The sequence below is a fragment of the Hemiscyllium ocellatum genome, chromosome 16, assembly GCF_020745735.1.
Source record: "Hemiscyllium ocellatum isolate sHemOce1 chromosome 16, sHemOce1.pat.X.cur, whole genome shotgun sequence".
Classification (NCBI taxonomy): domain Eukaryota; kingdom Metazoa; phylum Chordata; class Chondrichthyes; order Orectolobiformes; family Hemiscylliidae; genus Hemiscyllium; species Hemiscyllium ocellatum.
Genome location: NC_083416.1, coordinates 33,370,971 through 33,387,666, shown reverse-complemented (window position 1 = coordinate 33,387,666; position 16,696 = coordinate 33,370,971). Strand labels below are relative to the sequence as shown.

The 16,696-nt window shown below is 37.4% G+C and overlaps 1 protein-coding gene across 5 annotated transcripts in view; it reads left to right on the top strand.

The window, feature by feature from the left end:
• Positions 1-14,312, top strand: part of slc26a2 (solute carrier family 26 member 2) — a 61,016-nt gene extending 46,704 nt beyond the window's left edge. For all 5 annotated transcript variants that reach the window (XM_060837116.1, XM_060837118.1, XM_060837114.1 and 2 more), the window contains exons 2-3: positions 7,904-8,527; positions 12,337-14,312. In XM_060837116.1, the coding sequence (XP_060693099.1) occupies positions 7,916-8,527; positions 12,337-13,866 (2,142 nt within the window). In that variant the 5' untranslated portion in view covers positions 7,904-7,915 and the 3' untranslated portion in view covers positions 13,867-14,312. The remainder of the gene's footprint in view (positions 1-7,903; positions 8,528-12,336) is intronic.
• Positions 14,313-16,696: the final 2,384 nt, after the last annotated feature.

The window sequence follows — 16,696 nt, the reverse complement described above, 5'->3', positions numbered from 1 at the left end:
TTGGACTGTGGGAGAAAACCGGAGCACCCGGAGGAAACCCACGCAGACACGGGGAGAACGTGCAAACTCCACACAGTCAGTCGCCTGAGTCGGGAATTGAACCCGGGTCCCTGGCGCTGTGAGGCAGCAGTGCTAACCACCGTGCCACCGTGCTCTTGAAGATTTTACACTAGGCTCAAATGGCATCAGAGAAGCTAGCTAAGTTCAGAGGGGAGCATCTCCAGGCTGTCCCAAATGTAAAATTAGTGTAGGCAATCTCACGTACTGCTTTTGGTCATGCTGCAAGATCTGGAGATATTAGAGTGCCATAATAAGGAAGCTGAAGGAAATCCTAGGAATTGAAGTCAAAGCGGACCCAGTATCATTTCTTCTGAGGTTGCCAAATTTTTCCTCTTTGGGGAAACACAGGAACAGATTGTGTAGCATTCTTACCCAAAGTGTGAGGAAGAAAATTTTAATGAATTGGACATTGGCAAAACCCCAGGTCTTATGGGGTGGCTCAGGCTGGTGATAGAGCATCTCCCCCAAGACTACCTCTCCAATATGGTGCACGACAAAACCGAACAGTTTTATAAGATATGGCCCTTTCTAAATTATATTGACGCAGACTTATCGGCATATGGCTGTGATATAACCATGGGAATCAGTTTGGGTGCCTGTGGGGTCCTGAAGGGGGAAGCTGGGAGGGTGGGGGGCTGTAAACAGGTACAGTGACTGGTGCCCCTAGGGCTGGGAGCTTTAGTGGAGGTATGGTGAGTGAAATAGAATAAAGTAATGTGATTTAAGCTAATTTGGAATTCAGCTTTATTTAATTTTTTATTGAATTTGATTGTAGTTTAGTTTAAGTTAAGTAGATAGTTTGTTCTGGTAGAATAGTAGGTAGTTTTATCATTAATAGTATTGTGATATGACATTGTTGTACTATCTTTATCTTTATATATAGTTGTGAAAGATTTGAAAAAATGTTTAATAAAAATATTTATATATTAAAGTGTCATCAAATCTCAGTGGTTGTGGAAAGGTTAAGGAGGTTGATTGTATGATTGTTAGAAACACATGGAGTACCACTTGTAACTGGCTGATGTCGTTTCTGCTGAATTGGGTATCAGCTTCCAGTGGTGGACACAATGCTGGTGGGGAATGATGCTTTTGAAAATTTAAGAAGAAATAGATGGAGAAATGGGCTATTGGTTGCACAGGACAAGTGGGTTTGAAGAGAGTGGCTTTGACAGTGATTTTGAAATAGTGCATGAGGAAAGGGAAATTTTTGAGTAGATTGGATTATGTGGAGGTCAGGAAGGCAGTTGAGAAGAAGGGTGATGAAAAGATGAAATGAATCACTAGGTTGAAAAGAAAGAGAGGTGAGCAAGAAATTGCCAATAGATAGAGATACTGGTTTGGTTGGGTTGGATGCTGGAAGAGGATGAGGTACTCAGAAAAGGATGTGCACACCACAGTTAAAGTTGGAACTAATGTCAGATAATGGTTAAAGTGCTGGATTATTCTGGATTGAAACTGAATAGTGGCATTGTACTGTAAGTAAGCCTGAAAAAAAAGTAGTGGATAATTTGGCTAATTAAAATAAATCAAAATGATGAATGATCTGTTTAAATTGGATCTGGCACTTGACTGGGAATCTGAGATATCATATGGGTTCAGGTCAGTGCTGGAACCCTTGCTGTTCATGATGCACATTTAAGTCCAAATCATTAAATGTACATAGTATGATCAAAGCATTCACAGATGACATGAAAATTAAAAGTGCTAAATAGTGAAGATATTTGTAAATGGAATGAGGAGAACTGGGCGGCACGGTGGCACAGTGGTTAGCACTGCTGCCTCACAGTGCCTGAAGACCCGGGTTCAATTCCCGACTCAGGCGACTGACTGTGTGGAGTTTGCACGTTCTCCCCGTGTCTGCGTGGGTTTCCTCCGGGTGCTCCGGTTTCCTCCCACAGTCCAAAAGATGTGCGGGTCAGGTGAATTGGCCATGCTAAATTGCCCGTAGTGTTAGGTAAGGGGTAATGTAGGGGTATGGGTGGGTTTCGCTTCGGCGGGTCGGTGTGGACTTGTTGGGCCGAAGGGCCTGTTTCCACACTGTAAGTAATCTAATCTAAAAAAAACTACAGCTGGTCAGGTGGGCAATGGAAATTCAGCCTGAAATATCATGAGGTAATGCCATAGAGATTACACTATGAATGATAAGACCCTAGAAAGTACTGAAGATCAACAGGATCTTGATTTGCATATCCAAAGATCCTTGAAGGTAACAGGGCAGATAGGAAAGGTGGTTAAGAAAACATACAAGGTATTCATCTTAATTAACTGAGATATAGAATACAAAAGCAAAGAGGTTATGCTATAACTATATAAAATTCTGGTTAGGCCACAACTGAAATACTTAATACAGTTCTGGTAACCATATTTTACAGGATGGATGTGATTTTCCCTTTTTAGAGGATGCAGAGGAGATTTACCAGGATGCTGCCTGAGTAGGGGGTCTTAGCTGTGAGGAAAGATAGGCTGGAGATATTTTCCTGAGAGCAGCAAAAGTTGAGAAGGGATACCGATGGGGCATATAACATTGAGGGGAATTGATAGGGTGGATAGGAAGGCACTTTTTCAAGTAATAGAGGAGTCAATATCTAGTAGGCATAAATTTAAGTTGAGATAGGAGAAGACTTGAGAAATGTTCTTACTTAAAGGGTGATGGAAGTGTGGAACTCATTACCTGAAAGGGTGGTTGAGTCAGAAACTCTCATACTGTTTATATATTTAGTTATGCTGCCAAAGCCTTGCAGGGCTATATGCTGAGAATTGGTAATGGGATTTGTGTAATCCAATCTTTGTTGACAGGCATAAAGATGATGGACTGAATGGCCTCCTGCTGTGCTATAAACATCTGATTCTATAAGGAGATGAGTTATCAGCTCAGTGTGCTGAAGCTAGTCCTTCTCTAATGTCCAATGAAGTGGTGATCTGGTCTGTACAAAAAAGTGAGCTTAGGGAAGGAGGCAGTGATTGAATTGTCTTGAACAAAGTATCACAGGCAAGGTCAAGGGCAAGATCCAGGTAAACCTGATTGACAATGGCAGAAATGTCTGACAAATGGACTGCAGGATTGGGGCTGTTGGAATTGTTTAGGAGATGGAGCAAGAGGCCTTCCCCCTTGGGCAGTAGTGAAAACAGAAGGATGTAGTGGATCTGTCATGTCTAGAAACAATGAATGATGGCCAGGTTTGCAGGGGGTTAAGAACTCCTATTGCTCAGCCTGTAGATGTCTCCAAAGACAACATCTCTCTCTCTCTCTATCTGTCTGTGTCTCACTTGTCTGTCTCTGTCTCGTGGTTAGATTTAGTTCATATAAGAGATGCTTAAGGTATATCTGGATGGGATCTCTTCCAAAATAAACAATCTTCTGTCATGACCAACCAAGTACAAGTAGCAACTAAAGCTAGAAATTCAGTTGTATCCTTTAACAACTTTAAAACTAGCAGGCTACTTGCTGGAGGTTGAAGTTTTTTTAAAATGTTCTAGATGAAATGCTTGAAATTGAGTTTGGCTTTTTCAGAAGAGAGTACATCACAATCAAGATTGCTCAGGTATCTTTATGCTTGCAATAAGACCTGCTTCACTTTAAGCTTCTGTCAAATAAGCATTCAGACAATAAAAGATATCCGGTTTATCACAGCCATGTTAATTTCTGAAAAGGAATCGCAATATTCACCAACTTGAGTCAGAGGATCTGCTATTTCCTGATAATATAGACCTTATCAGGAAAATCTGATGGAAAAAATGTTTGGGCAAGTACATGAGTCAGAACGATTTTGAATTATATAAAATCTATGAAATTAACATTTAAGATAATGCATTGAATATATGAAATTATAGGTATTAATCAAGTTTGGCATCTCAAGAAGTTGGTTGTAATTTGCACTTGTTTTTCCAACTAGAATATGTTGCAACAATCAGCAATGGAATGCTGCAATGCTTAAATAGCCCTTAACTAGTGAGTACTGGGAAATTGGAACTGTATCCTTATTGTGAAATTGTGCTTGATTAAGTAGACCCTTCCCACTGGGTTCTGCACAACAGTCGCATATTCCAGACTATTGGTTGTCTGTCGTGTAGTGAGACAAATGAATAACTTCAAAGCAAAGCAAGCAGAGTAAGCTGTAAATAATTTACTGTTTTATTTTCCCAATTGATAGTTTCACTGACTTTTTACTTGTTCATTAATGACTTGTAGGATTTGTTTATCCTTGAAGTTTCCTTTAGGAACTTGAGAGGCAATGGTAAAGAAAAGTTTAAATCGAGAGCATAATCTATGTTGTAGTAATAATCAACAAATTGCTGTAAGTTCTAGCTCTAGGGTTATATACTTTTGTAACTGAAGTATTTATCATCTTTTAAAATAGTTATATACACATTGTCCTTGAACACTCTTGTGTACACATTTTCTGTAAAAATAGAGCAGCAACTGATTTTCTTTGGTTTGTGAAGGGATTAGAATTTTTTGTAGTAAAATCAACACTTCGTTCCATGAAGTTGGCCTATAGTGTGTATTTCTAAGACTTGTCTACTGGCTGAAAACCATAAGTACTTTATAATTAAATTTACTGGAGTTACTTGTATAGAATGAATAATATTTTTACTATGAGTTATACAGTCTTCTCTAATGTTGAGTCAGAGTGTTACACAACACAGAAACAGGCCCTTTGGTCAACAAAGATGAATTGGACCATGTTGGCAAACTAAACTAGTCTCATATGCCTGTATTTGGTCCATATCCCTCTAAATCTTTTCTATTCCTGTATCTGTCCAAAAGTCATTTAAATGTTGTAAGTATACTAGCCTCTACCACTTCCTTTGGTAGCTCATTCCACACACGCACCCTTCTGTAAGAAAAAATTGTTGCTCAGGTCCTTGCTTTAAAAAAAATCTTTCACCTCTCGCTTAAACCTGTATCCTCTCTAGGTTTGGAGTCCCCTACCCTTGGAAAAAGACCTTGGTAATCACATTATCTATGCCCCACATGGTTTTTTAAACCTCTGTATGGTCACCCCTCAGCCTCTGCTCCAGGGGACAAAAGTCCCAGCCTATCCAAACCCTCCTTGTAACTCAAATTCCCTAGTCCCAGCAGCTTCGAAAGTTTTTTTGCACCTTTTTTAGTTTAACAATGTTCTTTCTACAGCAGGGCGACTGGAATTGTACTCAGTATTCCAAAAGTGGCCTCACCAATGTATTGTATAGCCGCAACATGATAGCCTAATTCTGAAGTTCAATGCTCTGACCAATGACTGCAAGCATGTCTACCGCTGCCTTCACCAACTTGACGACATGCGACACTGCTTTCAAGGGACTATGAACCTGCACCCATAGATCCCTCTGTTTGACAGTACACCCCAACTCCCTGCCATTAACGATGTAAATCTTGCCTCATTTATCTAAATTAAACTGCATCTAATACCCATTGGCCCATCTGATCAAGATCTCTATGTACTCTTAGATTTGCTTGATTACTGAATCTCATTAGACTATGATGAAATAGTATTAAACATTTTAAAATATTTTTAGAAAATAAAACATCATGCACAAAGGTTCCAGTGGATTGGAAAATGGCTAATATGGTGTGCTTATTCAGATAGGAAGGTAACCAAAATGTGGGAAATTACAGACCAATTAGTTTAACATTTGTTGGGAAAGTGTTAGAATCAATTGTTGAGGACACGATATAAGGGACATTTGGAAAGTCAAACTCTATCCATCAGTGTCAGTACGGTTTGATGAGAGGCAAATCATGTTTGGCTAATTTGCTAGAGTTCTTCAAAGATGTAACAAGTAAGTTGGATAATGGGAATGCGGTAGATGTAATTTATCTGGACTTGCAGAAGGTGTTTGATAAGGTGCTGCACAAAAGGTTAATCACAAGATGGGATCATATGGGATTAGGGGGAACTTTAGCCTGGATAGATGACTGGCTGATGGACTGAAGATAGAGAGTCATGATAATTTTTTTCTCTCTCTGGATGGCAAGATATTACTAGTGGGGTGCCATAGGCGTCAGTCCTTGGATCCCAGCTATTTACAATCTGCATTAACAATGCGAATACAGGGATAGAAGGCTCGATAGCCAGATTTGTAGCCAACACAAAAATAGGCAGGCCGGTCAGTTGCAATGAGAAATGAGAACCTTACAAATGGATATAGCTAGGTTAGGAGAGTGGGCCAAATGTGGCAGATGGAGTTGAACACTGAGAAGTGTGAGGTCATGTGTTTGAGTTAAAAAAATGGAAGGCGACCTATTATCTCAATGGGGTGGTCTGATGCAGAGCAATCTAGGTATACTCATTCATGAGTCACCAGAAATGAGCATGCAGATACAGCAGATAATAAAGAAAGCGAATGGAATGTTGGCTTTTATAGCTGAAGGAATAGAATATAAAGATAAGGATCCATTATTGCAACTATACAAGGCATTGCTGAGACTGCACCTAGAGTATTGTGCACAGTCTTGGTCTGCTTATTTGAGTAAAGATGAAATGCATTGGAGACAGTTCAGAGGTGGTTCATGAAATTGATCCCAGCGATGAAGGGTTTGTCGAATGAAGAAAGATCAAACAGTTCAGGCCAATACTGTCTGGAATTTAGAAGAATGAGGGGAAATCAAGTTGAGGTATTCAAGATGATAAAATGTTTGGATAAAATAGAATTGGAGCAGATGTTTCCTCTTGTGGGGCATTCTAGGATGAGAGAATAAGACTATGGATTAGCAAATTTAAAACTGAGTTGAGGAGAAACTACTTCTCTCTCAGGGCTGTGAATCTGTGGAATTTGCTATCCCAAAGTGTGGTGGATGCTGGGACAATGAGTAAATTTAAGGAGGAGTTAGACAGATTTTTAATTGGTAATGGGTTGAAGAGTTGTGGAGAGAAGGCAGAAAAATGGGAATGAGGAACATATCAGCCATGATCAATCGGCAATACTGACTTGATGGGCCAAATGGTCTGATTCTGCTTCTGTATTTTATGAACTTATGCACATTATTTGTAAACTTAATGCTATAAAAATGTGTAAATCATTATTTTATCTTAGACTTCTGAAGGGCGTATTGAAAATCAGTGCGTGTTCTTGCCAAATGATAGAATTTTTTGTTTCAGTTTTTTAATATCCTTTTGCTTCTTGGTTGCAGACATAGTCTGGTTAGTTGAGAAATTTAATATTAGCGTGTTTTGAGAAGATTTGTAGCTCAGGTTGAGGTTCTGGATGTAAGTTTGCTCGCTGATCTGGAAGGTTCATTTTCAGACGTTTTGTCACCATACGAGGTAACATCAGTCAGTCTCCGGTGAAGCACTGACATTATGATCCACTTTCTATTTGTGTTTAGGTTTCCTTGGGTTGGTGATGTCATTTCCTGTGTTGTTGTCATTTCCCATTTTTCTCAGAGGGTGATAAATGGGGTCCAAGTCGATGTGTTTGTTGATAGAGTTCTGGTTGGAATACCATGCTTCTATCAACAAACACATCGACTTGGACCCCATTTACTACCGTCTGAGGTAAAAAAGGATGTAAAATTTATGTCACCAACTCAAGGAAACCTAAACAAATAAATAGAAAACGGATAATAACATCAATGCTTCATCAGAGGCTCACTGATGTTACCTAGTATGGTGACAAAATGTCTGAAAATGTACTTTCCAGTTCAGTGAGCAAACTTAGATCCATAAGTTAAATATTTCTTAAGGAAGGAAGACAACTGCATGATTATGGTTCACAATAGTCAGTATATTGCCTGTCCTATTTGATCAAACTTGATAATGTAATCCCTTGCTACATACATATGTTGAGATTTGCTACTTCAGTGAGCATAAGCAAGACTAACTAATTCGTTCTATTTGTTTAGACAAATTGCAGAATGACTTCCTTGGAAGCTAATAATGCTGACAGCACGTTGGTTCTCAGTACACCACCCTCTGTCAATGCGAAAAACAGGAAATATTCTCCCGTTATATTGGAAGAGCAAGAAAGGAAAGCATTAGATGTGAAGAAGATTGCAGTGAAAAAGCTGAAGAAGTGCTGTTCTTGCACCCCAACAAAGGCAAAAGACTTTTTTGTTGATCTCTTTCCTGTTATACGATGGTTTCCAAAGTACAAATGGAAAGAATGGATTTTGGGTGATATTATGTCTGGACTGATTGTGGGCATCCTACTTGTCCCTCAGTCAATAGCCTATTCATTGCTTGCAGGGCAGGAACCAATATATGGGCTTTACACATCATTCTTTGCCTGCATCATCTACTTTCTGATGGGAACATCAAGGCATATTTCAGTTGGTATCTTTGGTGTGCTTTGCTTAATGATTGGCCAGGTTGTGGATCGAGAAGTTCAGTACTTTGGGTTTGACCTCAATGATGTTAATAAAACTGCCCAATCAGAAATGTTTAACCAGTCCACAGATTTTTGTGACAGAAGTTGTTTTGCCATTCGCGTTGGCTCCACTTTGACATTTATGGCTGGAGTCTATCAGGTAAGTTGAATACTTATCTAAATCTAAATTGATGCTTACTGTATGCACAATATAATGATTACTTGATAGGTTTGAAACTTATTCCATGAGAGTTAGAACTAAAATTACATCAATTCTGCTAATTATCTTACAGTTAAACCTCCTCATTAGAATATGGTTGAATAGAAAATTGGGGACAGAAAAGGCATGGAACTTTTAGTGAAAGCTTGAAGTTTCAACTTATTTGGGTTTCATTTATGAACATTAGGCACAGTGTGTTTGAGAGCCTTCACTTAAGGCAGCAGTTCCTATTTTAAGGTGACAAGTACTGCTGTGATAAAATGCAGGATATAAACAGGAAATACACTGCCAGTCTTCATGAGGGTTGGTGAAAATAAGTTCTCAGCAAAACTGAACAAAACACCAAAAATCTTTTCTCAAGCTGTACCAGGAAATCTGGTCATAATTTTAACACTGCCCCTGAGCAAGTGCATTTGCAAGAAGTTAAAATATGGGGATCAGTGAGGCTCAAAAGTATACAAGGTTGTATAATTTGGAGATGGGTCTGTTTTGGCATCACAAAGAAATTTAGATCAGGCAGAATTTGTTTGGATAACCGTAAAAGATCGACTAATGCATGATTATACTTGCCTGCATGATCTGCACTGAAAATATTGTAATCATAAGCCATATAATTGATTTATGCTCACAAATCCCTGAGTACAATAATGGTGGAAATTTTAAGATTGGGTTTAATAACTTTACTGATATAAACAAAGCCCCATTGGAATGATTCCTAGCACCCCCCGCCCCGCCCGAGCGTCTTGCTTACAGTGGCCCACAAAAGAGTTTTCATTAGTTTTCTAAAACTAACATGCTCAAATCTATCATCATTACCCATTGCCACATCTTCTAGATAAGCACAGAATAGGGCATGAAGCAATCATCTCAACAATCATTCATATTTTGGAATCCTCATTGAGACATGCGAAGTCTAAGCCAAGTGCTATAAAGCATGGGTTTGGAGTTAAATTTAATTCATATAAAGAAAAATATGCCAGGATTGGGAAAGAAAAGATCAACACAATGATAAAAGAAACAAAGCTTTGGAGAAAAAAAATGGGTTTAATGGAGCAAATGGTTGCCTTCTAAATTGCTGTTTGATTTCAAGATTTTACATTTCCATCTCTAATTTCTGGAAGAATGGGATTTAGTCCTGTAAATTAAACTTTTATGGCCAGTGAGATTATTTACTGCAGGATCTGTTATCATTGCCTTCTAAAAGTGTACTTACTTCTACATTTCCCAGCCATCTTTTAGTGAGGAAGTATTCTAATTTTTGTGAGTTTACATTATATTAATTTGGCAGTGAAATCATTGAGGATTGTTGCCCCTACACTGTAGAGCAGTATTTCTGAAGGCACCTTCCAGATTTCCAATCTCGGCAGCACTTGTGGACACTGCAAGTTGTTGGCAGGTTTACGTTATTATAGTGGCAAGGGCTGTTCACATCCCCTTTATCAGGTCGTTATATTTTAATTACCTTTTTCTGTTATCCATTCCAATACAAACAAAAGTTCAAATTGGATTTTAAGCTGAATTTTCATGCAATTTAGATTTCTTACCCATTTTATAAAAGAATAAATCAATCCAACATAGAGTATAGGAGATGGGAGGTCATGTTGCAGCTGTACAGGACATTAGTAAAGCCATTTTTGGAATGTTGTGTGCAGTTCTGGTCTCCCCCCTACAGGAAGGATGTTGTGAAACTTGAAAGGGTTTAGAAAAGACTTACAAGGATGTTGCCAACGTTGGAGGGTTTGAGCTGAAGGGAGAGGCTGAATAGGCTGTTTGTCCTTGGGGTTTCAGAGGATGAGGGGTGACCTTTCAAGGTTCATAAAACCATGAGGGGCCTGGATACGGTCAATAGACAAGGCCTCTTCCCTGGTGTGGGGGGAGTCCAGAACTAGACAGCCTAGGTTTTTAGAGTGAGAGGGGAAAGATTTTAAAAGAGACTTAAGGGGCAACTTTTTCATGCCAAGAGTAGTGCATGTATGGATTGAGCTGCCAGAGGAAATGGTGGAGGTTGGTACAATTACAACACTTTAAAAGGCACCTGGATGGGTATATGAATAAGAAGGGTTTGGAGGGATATGGGCCAAGTGCTGGATTATGAGACTAGATTAATTTAGACTATCTGGTCAGCATGGATGACTTGGACGAAGGATCTGTTTCCATGCTGTACATCTCTATGACCTTGATAAGGTAGTGCTCATGTTAACCAGTATATAAATTATTTGCAAGATCATCATGGTTGGGAGCTGAATATTCAAGGATAATAAAACGCTAGAAAAGGAGATCATGTATCAATGTGAAAAAAATGACATCAGTATAGTAGTGAGACATGATCTTAGCTCAGAGCAAGGTGTAGAATCGGATTAGGTGGAAATAAGAAATAAACAATATAAATCATTAGTTGGAATTGTGCATAGCCCCCATAATAGTTACGCTGTAGGATAGAACATTACTATAATTTGTGATTAATCTTCTAAGAAAAAGCACTTCAATAATCATATCAACTTTAAACTTCATATGGTTGGACAAATCAAATTAACAAATAGCTTTTAGGATGAGTTCATAAATTGCATTCTGACTGTTTTCCATATGTTGTGGAGCCAACTATTGAACATGCTATGTTAGACTTGGGAATGTATAATTAGACAGGGTTAATCAATAATTTCATTAAAAAAGAAACAGGAGTCTGAAGTGTAGTCAGTGTTATAATGGTTGCCATATCTCCTACAATATATACAGAGCAAACTCCAACCTGCAACAATATGATGATCAGCTATGGGTCTGCTTTCAACTTTAATTGAGGGACAGCTAACACCTGGGAGTAACTTCCTTGCTCAAAATAGTGAAATGGATGTTTAATGTTCACTTGTGGACATGTAGGTCGTCCCATCCATTAAAAGGAATTTCTGGAAGTATAGCACTGTCTTAGTAATCAGCAGATTTTTCACACTGGATTTTGTGTGCAGTTACTGGTATGCGACTTGAACTCAGTTTTGCTGGTTGCAAACTTATGAATTCTAATTATGTGAAGCCATATCCATTTTTTGAATGTTGGATCACTTCATGTTAGTGAAGCAACAATGTTGGCATTGTTGCTGTGTATGTATAAAACCTTTTTTTTAAAAAAAAGACAACAGCTTTTCTCAAAAGACATTTGAGGAGATTCAACAAAATAATTGTCTATAATTCCACTTGACTTTTTTTTTTCTGAATCTACCTCACAAATGAGAAAAGTGCTACTAGAACGTTGACTTGTATGACTTAAACTCAGTTAAAGGTAAACTGAGCACAGTAAATAATGCCTTAGTACAAGCTGTGATTCCCATTGTACTGTTCGGACAAAAATGTTACTATTTGTAGCAGTAACGACATGAAGGTCAATGCAATCAATTAAGATTTCCCACGAACTGTTAACAATAGCCACTATTGCATGCTTAAACCTCTTTTGTGCTGTGTATAACTTGTATAGATAAATAACTGTGTCAATTATCTTTTTTTTACAGGTATTAATTAACTGAGCATTTACAACATTTTCTGTTTTTTTTGTTTCATTTCCAGCATGTATTTGTTTAAATAAAGAGGTTTTAACAGAATGTGACACTTGATTACTTAGTTCCATAGTGTAAAGACTGTTGGAAATGAAGGGCATGCAAAATACAGCACATTAACCACGATGCAAACATAGGAACTCTCAATTATTTCCAGCTCTCTGACTGTTATGCCATTTATAATTGTTTTCTTAATTTTGCTTCCAGATTGCCATGGGCATCTTCCAAGTGGGCTTTATATCAGTGTACTTGTCTGATTCCTTACTTAGTGGATTTGCCACTGGAGCATCATTCACCATACTTACGTCACAAGTAAAATACCTTCTTGGGATCAGCATTCCACGTGCCCATGGTCCTGGTTCACTTGTGCAAACCTGGGTGTACATTTTTAAAAATATCCATAGAACTAACGTCTGTGATGTCATAACCAGTGCATTATGCCTTCTTGTTCTAGTGCCTTTAAAAGAAATAAATGAATGTTATAAATCAAAGTTAAAAGCACCAATTCCAGGTGAGCTTCTGGTTGTAGTTGTTGCTACCTTGGTCTCTCATTATGGGCATTTGAATGAGAAGTATAATTCAACTATTGCCGGAAACATTCCCACTGGATTCATGGTTCCCACCTCTCCAGACTGGAGCTTGATACCTCGAGTCGCTGCAGATGCCCTTCCAATTGCTATCATTGGGTTTGCAATTACTGTTTCTCTTTCAGAAATGTTTGCCAAGAAGCATGGGTATACTGTTAGAGCCAATCAAGAAATGTTTGCTATCGGCACCTGTAACATTATTCCAGCATTTTTTCATTGCTTCACAACCAGTGCTGCCCTGGCAAAAACTCTTGTGAAAGAGTCCACAGGTTGCAAGACACAATTATCAAGTATAGTGACTGCTTTAGTGCTTCTCCTTGTGCTACTTGTGATTGCACCTCTTTTCTACTCCCTTCAGAAATGTGTCTTGGGTGTCATAACTATTGTAAATCTTCGGGGTGCTTTAAGAAAATTCATTGACTTGCCCAGAATGTGGAAAGTGAACAAGGTGGACACTGTCATATGGTTTGTCACAATGCTATCATCGGCCTTAATCAGCACAGAAATAGGACTGTTGATTGGGGTTAGCTTTTCTGTGATCTGTGTCATTGTGCGAACACAAGTACCAAGAGCCACTACACTTGGCCATCTAGAGGGAACAGACATTTATGAAGACTTAGGACGATATAAAAATCTTCAAAATTTGACTGGTATCAAAATATTTAGATTTGAGGCTCCATTGTACTATGCAAACAAAGAATTCTTCAAGAGGTCCCTGTACAAACGCACTGGAGTTGACCCCACTCTAATAATTGTAGCAAAGAAGAAAGCAGAAAGGAAAGTAAGTCGGGAATTGGAGCACAAAGTGACAGAAAATTCTGGTACTTCCATCAAGACCGAAGTCACGGTGCAACTTTCCAAGCAAGAGTTTGAATTCCATACAATTATCATTGATTGCTCAGTTATTCAGTTCTTGGATACTGCAGGTATAGCTGCAGTGAAGGAAGTCTTTAAAGATTATAAACAAATTGGAATCTCAATTCTCCTGTCAAATTGTAATGCCTGTGTTATTGATAGCCTTCGCAAAGGAGGCTATTTCGAAAATGGTAACATCCACAGTCTGGTATTTTACAGTATTCATGATGCTGTCATGTTTGCATCGAACGTACACCAAAAGAATGGTGACTGGGAAGCAAACACCTTCTGTTAATGTTCGACTATGACCAAATACAAGAAAACTGCTCTTCATTGTTAGCTTGAGAAACTTGAATATGTTGATTCAAAGAACACTGAAATAATTTCTCCATTTTAACTAAATTACTTTGTTTTGACGTATGTTTCTGTATATTTCTAATCATGTTGCAATATTGTGAGATGGATTAGGACCTGTAGAGTTTTTTTAAGCAATGATATTTGATAAATCTTTTTTTAAATGTTTTTGAGAGGAGAGAGAGGCTCCTGCTTAAATATGTAATGCAGAGGAAGTTAATTTTTCAATAGGTTGTTATAGATTTAAAAAATAAATGTGTAGACTCAGTTGTGAAATTACTCTTGCAAAAATGTATCTGAAAAAATTCTTCTAGCAGTAATTAATGGATCTGTTTTTTTAGCTGGTTAAAGGTAGAATACTGATTTTAAAATGTATTTCATTTTATAACTCAGAGCTTTTTGTCTTCATCATACCTGAAGTGTTTTACTCAAAAAGCTAGATTTATCTGGTTTAATTTTACATTGTTAATAGGGTAACTCAGTTTTACTTTTTAAATGAAGGTTTTGTGCAGTAACAAATATAATATCACTACCTACCATGCAATAACTAGCAAATAGGGTCAAGCATCCTAAGACAAAGAAAATATGTTTCTGTGCTGGCATAGATCAAAAACAGCTGTTCTAAAAGTGAATAACTTTTTTTTAAAAAGATATGAATTTGTAAATTATTGCAAACTTTTCCTTTGTTTCTTCCTGTTCTGTTTTGTTTCCCTGTCAATAGATGTTGAGTCTTGATGAAATATCTTTCTCTCACCCTTGCAGCCATTTCTTTTCTTTTGCTATTGACTATGAAACTGAGTCTGACCATGCCCCAATTGTTGGTTGTACAGACATTCTGCCATAAAGGAATCAAACGAAAGAAGCCTAACTGATTTGACATTACCTTTCTCCCTACCTAGAAATAATAAGGCCAAATTATCTGTGTCTGTTGAGATCCCATTTTTTTGGCTCAACTGACCAGAACTCACATGTTACACTTTCTGATCTGAATGATGCTTTAGCCACTTAAAGAAGTATTAATGATGGAATGAAGACACCAGTGATATGTTTTGTATTATGAAAACATAAACCAAGAAGAACCTTTTTTAGATTTGGAAACCTATTGTGTAAGTTAAAATTTAAGAACAGTAGCAAATTTATTCTATAGAGATAAAAATACCACCAAAATACCTATGATCAGTTTAATCCTTTAGTACTTGCTCTCCAGATTAACTTGAAGGACTGGTTATTCAATAACATCAGAAACTATGCTTATTATGTGAGCATATGTTTATGTAAGCACATACATTTTGCTTGTCCTGACATTTTTAATTATGTTTCCCATCCTTTCATCTTGCATCTTTAAAACTCCACTTAAGTTTTGTACTTTTATAATAATGTGTATAAATCCACTAACAATATGCCTTGAGCAGTAATTTTACATCAAGAGTAGGCTTTATAAAAGAATATTAAGCTGCTCACTAAATCCATAAGCATCACTTCCCAATAAAAATAAATGGAGCAGTGCCAAGATACCAAGTTTGTCAAACAGTAAATGGTATTGACTGCACAAAAATATATCCAATATTCAATAATAGATTCAAAATAATGGTATCTCGCGAAAAAAACATTCAAAAGATGTTGATCCAAAATGTGACATTCACCAAGAGTAGAAAATCTTAATGGTGTTGCAAAACGTAGCTATTAGAAGCCCTAACTTTCATAACTTTTTTATTGGACCGAGTTCACTTGAAGTACTCTACTTTATCTGCAATGAAGGTAATCGAAAATGTTGATACTATCTTTAAGGTCAAGACAGTTACTTTTTTAAAAAGTTGAACTTGTAATTCATTGGAATCTTATGTATTTGACACATCATGCCTTACTTCGAAGTCCGAGATAGATCAACTTTTGATTTTTTTCAAAATTAGAATTTAATCCTGCATATTAACATGACACATTGACAAAGTGAGGGTATTCACTTTCATTATAGTTTACACATTGATGGTAAAAACTACTTCATTTTCTATAACATTGTCATTTAACTGAAAAGGGCAGAAAATAATTTTTTTTCACTTTGCAGTGTAATTTTCATTTTGTCTTTTCTCTATTGTGCCTTTTAGTACTGAAGTAGCCTATGATTATGAAATTTTTAAATTATGTGGCACGATTTAATTACTGTATAAATAAGAGCATTTTCTTCTAGCGTTAATATCTATACATTTTTCACCCAAAATGATTGTGAGCACTTTTTAATCCATATCTCCCACTCTTCGTGAACAAATCTTTCTGGTAAACTGTTCATTTCCAAATGTTGTAGCCTGTGTAAAAAAAATTCCACACTCAAACAACATATTTCCCCATCTCCTCCTGGTTTGATTTTCCTGTTTTTAGAGGGACTTGAGAGAATTAAAGTTGTGGATACCTTTATAAATGAACACAGGTGTGCATTTCAAGGCAGAATAGATTTCTCTGCTGATTCTTCCTTTTGGTTCTCCCCCCTTTTTCTGTAATTCCATGAATAAATTAAGGCCATATGTGTAATGTGAATGTTTGGATCACAGTACTGTTATGAGGAAAAATGGTGGAAGTAGTTCATCTTTGCTCCTATGAAGAGATTATACAGCAATCTAATATTCAAGACTAAGTGGATCCATCACTAAAGTATGATTTGTGGAGTAGGCAGCAAAATTAAACAGTTGACTACTATATTGCCAGGTTGTGCCAAAATTTAATTAAAGTATATCAGACCATGGATAGTAGTGTGTTAGGGGTGGCACAGTGGTTAACAC